The 8,400-nt window shown below is 43.7% G+C and overlaps 1 protein-coding gene across 2 annotated transcripts in view; it reads right to left on the bottom strand.

Annotated features, from left to right (window-relative positions):
• Positions 1-3,004: 3,004 nt before the first annotated feature.
• LOC137425127 (calcium/calmodulin-dependent protein kinase type 1D) overlaps positions 3,005-8,400 on the bottom strand; it is a 178,487-nt gene continuing 173,091 nt past the window's right edge. For both annotated transcript variants that reach the window (XM_068113246.2, XM_068113247.2), the window contains one exon: positions 3,005-4,865. In XM_068113246.2, coding sequence (XP_067969347.1) covers positions 4,753-4,865 — 113 coding nt within the window. In that variant the 3' untranslated portion in view covers positions 3,005-4,752. The remainder of the gene's footprint in view (positions 4,866-8,400) is intronic.

The raw sequence follows: 8,400 nt of genomic DNA, 5'->3' as shown, positions 1-8,400 counted from the left end.
AATTCAGTTCTGTGACTGATAAGGCGGTTAGAAAATGTGTCCTAATTTTTCCCTGGGGAATAAAAAAGCCAAGGATGCCCATGTGCGAAAAAGTTTTTGTTGGTTGTGCTTTGTTACGCCCTTATTCATCCTCACTTCCCTTGATCACTTCCTCATGGTGGAACGGGAGTCGTCCAGCGAGTTGCACAGTGGATCGGCCTGAACGAGCCTCTGCTTGGCATTTGCCGTGGTTCTCTTCGACATTGACATGGGAGATAGAGACTACACAGCAAAGGACGGTTAGCAGCTTAAATTCCTTGTCTGTTCCTTCTTTTTGTGTGTGTGAGTGATTGACCCCCATCGCTGGGTTAGGTTAATTAGCTTCACTTGTATCATATGTGTGCTCCTTGATTAGTTTGTCTTTTAAGCACCAAGTCTGTCCATTTGTTTATACTAGCAGTGTATCTGCCCTCCGGACGATCTTGTTCCAAGCATGCAACACGTTCTTCTGAAATGTACCTTTATTTGGGCAGTGTATAGGCAACTGACAGCTGTCTCAATCGCTCCCCAAAAAAAATAACCCTGGTCATGTGCATGAAGCAAAAACATGCCTACAGCTTATAATTCAAAACACCTCAATGCACTGGAAAACGTGTGGATAGGAATACTGTACTATAAAGTGTTGCACTCGTAATACCCTCTCCGACCTAGAGGCGGCGATACACGATATACATTTACATTGATAATTTGCGTCTCTCCTCCCTCCCCCCCCCCCCCCCCCCCCCCAGACCACTGGCAAAGATAAAACAACCCTCTGCACTAATTGGGGTCATGCTGATCCTATGTAGAAAGTCTGGATATAATTGGCCCAGAAGTGTAGGAGTAGCGTGACACACACACACACACACACACACACACACACACACACACACACACACACACACACACACACACACACACACACACACACACACACACAGTCCGTGAATTATAGTAAGGATTAGCTTCTTGTCTTCCCTCCTGTATTGCTTTATATAAACCATTTTAATTACAAGGAATGTGTTCCCACCTTCTTGCCTTTGTGCGCACTTGGAAAAATCACCAGTTCCGGAACTCATTTGAACAGCCTTTGGTGAATATTAAATTGTACAGCATTCAGTATTCCCGCTATTAGAGCATGGAAATATAGGCAAGTGTTGTCCGCTTGCAGTAGCTTGCAATATATTTTGGCCATTTGTGGAGGTATTGGACCTCCGTCGCGGAGGGTCGGCCATAGCCGAACCCACTTGACGCGACAATAAATTTGCTTCTTTGTTTGTTCCTTAAACGTTTTCCAAACCCCTGGGCCAATCTCCCCAAAATTTGTTGCACCGCATTGTTACATCCTTCACCGAAAGTGGACAGAGGTAATGTTTTCACCAATGTCTGTCTGTGTGCAGGATATCTCAAAAAGTTATGGACAGAATCGGACGAAATTTGGTGGGCATGTTAGGAATATGACAATGACGAATTGATTTGATTTTCGTGAAGATCTGGATCCAGATGTGAGGTTTAAAATTTTTAAAATTGATTCTTCACCATTGAGGGATAGGGCCGAAGACGATACATAGCACGATATCTCAAAAAGTTGTGGAGGATTATGACAAAACTTGCTGGGTACTTGACAAGAACAAGCTGATTAGATTTTGGTTCAGGTCCAAATACAGATCTGTCCTATCAGTGGGATACAAAGCTGATAAAGGCTGAGAAGTGGAAGTTTTAATACATTTTTGATGTTGCTTGTAACTAATCTACAGAGTGGCCACAAAGTCCCTATGCACGCAGTTAGAATTTAGGTAGAATTTATCTGTATGCTCCCCTCCATTCTCCGCACAAATTTGAATTTTTCTCCATGCTCTTCGGAACATCTTCTTCCATGTTGAGGGTTGAAGGTCATAAAAGCAGCCCCTGACAGCTGTTTTGAGGTCTTCAACTGTTTCTGTGAGTGTCGCTGATGCAGTGCCCCATGTAGATCAGGGCAGGAACCAGGGCACCAGCATGCAACAGTACATTATTTTAACTAGAACAACACTCTTCGATGTTGTGACATAGATCAATATGCCTCCGTCCACATTATCACATCATTATACATAATTGTACCAACTTCGACTTGGATCCCTTCAGCCATTCCTAAGTTATCGCGGTAACAAAATAATTTTTACTTAGCATGACCTCTGACCATTGACCTCTTCACCCCAAAATCTCAGTTCATGTTTACATCATGATGCATACTTGTACCAAGTTTGATTTAAATCCCTTCAGCTATTCTAAAGTTATCCCATTTTTACCAGATATGACCTCTGACCTTTGACCTCTTCATGGCATAATCCAATCAGTTCAACTTTGCATCATATATACTTATACTAAGTGTGTTAAGATTCCCATCACTGGTTCACAAGTTGACTTGGTAACATAATTTTTCTTTTCCTGACATCTACCTTTGACCACAATCTAATCAGTTAATCTTTACATCATTATACACACTGGTACCAAGTTTGACTCAGATCCCTTCAGCCATTCTGAACTCACTGTGGTAACGAAACAATTGTAACTTAACATGACCTCTGACCTTTCATCCCAACATCTAATCAGTTCATATTTGCATCATTATACATAATTATACCAAGTTTGGTGAAAATCATATGACTGGTTCACAAGTTCGCTTCATAACAGAATTTTTACCAAACGGGAATTATGACATTTGACCTTTGACCCCAAAACCCAGAAACAAATACTAGCATCTGGAACAGCTGGCTAAAAGTCCCCTCCAAACAATACCATACTCGCTGATGCAATATCCAACCTGTGATGTACCAGGCTGAGTCTGTAGCCAGGTAGAGATTCAAACCCAGACATTTAGCACGGAAGTGAATACGCACGCTACCATTGACCATTCATGCAAGCCCCTATTGAGCAGCGTCAAACTATGAGGCAATTCGATTAGCACAACAAGATAAGCTTAACAACAACAACAACAACAACAAAAAACAATTTGAGCAGCAATGTACCTGCACAAGTTTATTTGTAAGGACAGGGATTCAAGGTTAAGAAACATGAAAGATTGGCCACTAGGCCCATCACTGCATTGCGATCAGGGTTGTTGCGGCAGGGGTGGGTGGTAAGGGGGAATAACTCAAGCATAAACGTCTTTGGGGGAGTGAAAGATGAAGGGGGTGGTTTCAGAAATGTCAGGAAGAAGTACTGGGTCTTAGGAGCACAAAGCTAGTACATGCATAGAAAAGCCACTTCCAACTCGATCAGCATCTTTGTATTGGTGCATGAACACGGATAGCGAGATAGCTTCCGTCTTGGAGGGATCGAAAGGGTGAAGCAGGCTGGTGGCAGGGTCATCAATGCGGAAAGGAGCATCAGGGAAGTGGTGACAATGTGATGATGAAGGTAGAGAAGAGACTTGTGGGGGACAGGAGTTGCAGAAATTTGTTTTTCCATAAACCATCTTGACAAGCACCAGAAGAATACAATCTAGCATTTGAAGTTGTTTTCAAAGGAAGAATCAGGATATCAACAGAATCTGATCTGAGCCTAATATTAGATAATTCTAAACTATCAGTTTACTGGAAAAGATCAAATAAAGACATTTCCTGCCAGAAAAAGGTAAGGACACCATTCAAGTACCATTATGCAACTGGGACGAGAAGTAGCTGCTCAATTGGTATAGGAAGTTGCATCAGTAACTACTTTGTTGGAAATGCAAATAGCTTTGAGTAAGGAAATGGTATTTGACCCTAGCAGCCAGCCAACTTCACCGCCTACAGGAAATGGCGGTTATAACGCAATGGCGACACGGCACGACGGTGTACAAAAATACGCAGCCTCGTAGCAGCGTTACGGCAGAAGAATAAAAACCAGGCACCACACGGACAGTTTCACCGGGTCACCAACATCAGGAATGCTGGAATCACATCACCAAGGTTATGTGTACAAATGATCCACCATTCGCACTCACAAAATTACCAACGCTGGCACACCAAACTCCACTGGGAATTTTGCGCAAAGCAGTGCGGGGAACCTGCCGGGCAATGGGCCTGTCCACCAACCTGTCCCGCAACCCACTGTAAGCCACATTAAAGCTTGCACAAGACGTCCACAGTTCCATGCCCTGTCAGTCGCTAAAAACAGGAAGCCAGTGATACATCTGGATAAATAAATGACGTTTATGCTGCAGATGCATGGTATTTCAGAGGTATATAGAGTTCCCTCAAAGTGGATGTAACACCAAATTTAACCCGATTGCTCGATGGGTAAATTTTATTCGTTTTGGAAATATTGCATTGATGCAACTCGCCTTGCTTTGATCAATTGCATTGAGAGCTCCTCACTCATCCATCTCTGTACAAACTCAAACAAAAGCCATGGAAACCGTGACGATTCTCCAACCGTAAGAGTTGGGCTTTCCACCTTTCTAATGCAGAGAATATCAGGCTGTGGCGAGAGCAAAGCAGGAATTGGTTGTAAGTTTTCGTAAACACGTTTGCTGAGCAGCTGCATGTTTGGGTGTTCAGCCAAGTGTTTACAAGTCTTGCCTACCAGGGAGGTATAACGAAGAAACCTGGCTCCCTCCTCCTCAAGAGTTCCCAGGTAAACCATCTGGAATCTTTTCAGCAGACAACTTAACTCTGAAGCGTTCCTTGTTGGTGGCCTCTGATCAACGAGCATGACCTCTTGCTTGACCAATGACATGTTCTCCCTCAAGGTTTCGTGTGCTGGATCACATCATTCCAGCACTGCCGCAACCTGGGAGCTTGCAGCCAGTGTCGGAGGTGATGGTGGTGATGGAGTAGTTGACATTGGATCTTCAGAGAGTGATGAGGAGGCTGGACTAATATCTGAAAGAAGGGGAAGGTAAAAGGGTGTGGTGGAGGTGAGGGGAGCAGTTAGTGGTGAAGGAAATGGTGAGGACATTGAATGTAGCAAAACATAATGGTGAGGATAATGATCAATAAAGAGCAGGCGATCATGATATGTACAGAAAAGTGCCGATAACAGGGTATGTTAATGCTAGTGTTTAATGTTGATGTTGTAGAAACCTTTCCTGTCCATTCTCTCATGCACCAAACATTACTCATGCACAAGAATCAAAGAAACAAGAGGGAGAATTTCTTGCAATACATGTCCCCTAACAGGTTTCAGTTCAATATGTTAAAGTGTAAGATAATATGTGATATTTTCTAAGTTCAAAAAGTCCATAACTCAGTGAAAAATTTCCAAAACACCCTGAAACTCAAACTTGTCCTGTAACTTATCATAATGAAGCCATGTACCAAGTTTCAGTTGAATATGTAAAGGGTGTGTGGGGAAAGTGCAGAAAACCACAGGTGGGACGGACAGACGGATGGGCAGACAGATGGACGGACTGACAGACAGATGGACAGACAAAGAGCAAAGGCCCGAAATTCAAACTTGTTCTGTAACCTATCATAATAAAGCCATACACCATGTTTCGGTTGAATATGTTAAAGGGTATGGGGTAAAAGTGCAGAAAACCACAGATGGGACGGACAGAAGGATGATAGGACAGATGGACAGACAGAGAGAAAAACTCTGAAATTCTAAATTGTTCTGTAACTTATCATAATAAAGCCATTTACCAAGTTTCAGTTCAATATGTTAAGGGATATGGGGGAAATGTGGAGAAAACCACAGGTGGGACGGACAAACAGACAGACAGACGGAGAGCAAACTTATAGTCCCCTCCGGGTAGGAGACTAAAAAGAGCAAAAAGCTTGAATATTCACAACGATATTATTTGAATTTAAGGCATTTTGCCTTTTTTTTTTTTTTGTATAAACAGAGTTGAGGCTCGCTAACACGTCAAACATGAAAACATGCACGGACACATAAACATACAATAAAGGGAGCGGGAGACGAGAGGGGGAGAGAGAGGCAAGCACACAAGCACAACAACAGAAGAGAACAGGGACGTCGGTAGATCTGTGGAAGGAGGAGGGCTAGGGGGAGGGGCGGGGAGGGAAGGGGTACACAGTATAAAGCAAATGAACACTACTAAGAATTTCAGCAATGAAGTCGGAGATTGAAAAAGGTGGATTTTCGGTCTTTTAACAGGGGTAGAAAAGATCAAGGTTTTAGATGGGGGAAGATAAGAGATGGTGGTGAACAGCTGTTTTGAAGACCTGGAGGGAGGAATGGGATTGAAGAGAGTGTGGGAGTTTGTTCCAGAGGTGGGAGAAAAGAGGAATGAAAGAGTGAAGGTGAGCAGAGAGTCTTGATTTTGGCAGTTTCACCAGAAGAAGGTTGCTGGCAGATCTTGTGAGTCCTGCAGGAATATTTGGGGGACAGAGCACAGACAGAGCTGGGGGAGCTAGGCCGGAGAGGAGTTGGTAGAAGACAGAAAGACCACCAACCTGCCTGCAGTGATAGAGAGAAAAACCCTCACAATCGGCTTAATCACAGGAGATTCCAATGATTCTGAATGCTTTGGTTTCAACCGCGTGAAGCCGAGCTAGGTGTGAGGCAGAAGCACCAGCCCAGAGGGGATAGCAGTATTCCATTGAGCTGCAGATGAAAGCTTTGTATGTGGTGAGGAGTTCAGGTGTGCCAAGGAAGGCCTTCGCAAGACGAAGGATGCCCAGTCGTCAACTGGCTTTGGAGGCCAGCTTGGAAATGTGGTTTTCCCAGGAAAGATAATGACAGATAGTGAGTGACAGAAAGCTTGAGTGACAGAACTTCTTCAAGAAGATTGTTCAGAAAGTAGATGTGAGGGTTGTCCAGTCGGTCTTTTTGGCGAGACATAGTGAGAGTGTGAGATTTGTCAGGATTGAAAGACATGTTCCACTTGTTTGACCAGTCTGTGATATTGTCCAGGTCTGCAGAGAGTGAAGAGGCTGCTGCCTGCTGATCTGAGGGATGAGGTATGGAGTGGCAGAGAGTGGAGTCATCAGCCAAGAGATAGAGAGGATTTTCCAGAGAATCGGAGAGATAATTGATGAAGACCAGAAAAAGCACTGGGCCAAGAACACTGCCTTGGGGAACTCCAGCCTGAACAGGAAGGGGAGATGAGAGAATTCCATTCAGGGCCACCTGTTGATTGCGACCGGAGAGGAAGTTCGCAAGCCATGCATGGAGGTTTCGATGGATACCATAGGAGGAGAGTTTGGTGAGCAGGGTGGTGTGCCAGACCGTATTGAAGGCACGTGATATGTCAAGGGAGACAGCTCTGATTTCCTGTTTGGCATTGAGGACCTCCATCCATTGTTGAGACAGCAGAAGCAGCATGTCCAGAGTAGAGTGACCTGGTCTGAATCCAAATTGATGATCGGAGATCAAGCCATTGGAGAGAAGAGGAGGGATTTGATATCAGAAGCGATATCAATTTTGATATCAGAAAGGCATTATGGTGTTGATGGATGGCTTTTGTTTGGCCATGTTACAACTTGGCAGGAGACTCTAAAAGTAACCATTAATGTGCCAGTCATCCAATTTGCAGGTGCAAGTAAGCACCGAACAGCTCACCTTAAAAGCTTGTAGGGTTGGAGATTTTGGCAGAAATTATAATCCATCAAATCTACATCATACCTTTTTTCTTTCCCATTTATCTTGGAATGGTTGCCATGGCTGCAGTGATTTTGAGCAACAATTTGGGAACTCAATGCTAGCGGGTTTAGCCCGACACTTTCCCACACCATTTCACCTTTATATTTATTTATTTATTTTATTTTAACAGTATCTGGGAGCTCATAGTGTAGCTGCCACACACACGTCACACATATGGACATGCAGATGAAGACCCAAGACAACACAGGATTGTTAGACGAGACAAACACAGCCAATGGGCTTGGAGGAAGTTCCCAGTGGCTGTTTGTATTTCAATGTATGTGAGATCAGGCTCATAATGTATGTGAGAAATAACTCATTGCTGTGAGAGCATTTTCTCCTTTCACAACTTTTTCCAGATCACCTGTTGTGAGAGCACCTGTTGTGCAAGCACCTCTGCCTTTCTCGTCAAACACAATGGGGCGTTTCCTATGGAGGAATTTCCTCGTCCCCATGAATGCCAACCTATGGGGATTGTCCGTGCTCTTATCCTTTTATTTTAAATATTTAGTATAACTTGTCCGGCTTTTGAACTGCCAACCACCCAGACACAGAGCGGATGCTCTAACCAACACACCACTGAGAATTGTTCCCCCATATGAAGTAGGTACAACTATTGACGTGTTCATCTGTCCATCTAGTGAATTGGATTGCCTACTTCACAAGGGATACCAACATTATTGCTGGCAGGTAAGATGCCTGATTGTGATGTTGCCAGCACCATCAACAGCCCTGCTTTAACTGGGAGTTTCCATGCACTTTTCTCCATCAATAGCATTACATAATAATGTATTATGGAAAAACCTATTT

This window comes from Myxine glutinosa, chromosome 4, assembly GCF_964187855.1.
Source record: "Myxine glutinosa chromosome 4, kmMyxGlut1.1, whole genome shotgun sequence".
NCBI classification, from domain to species: Eukaryota; Metazoa; Chordata; class Myxini; order Myxiniformes; family Myxinidae; genus Myxine; species Myxine glutinosa.
Note: the sequence above shows the minus strand (reverse complement) of the source record. Positions and strands in the feature narration are given on the sequence as shown.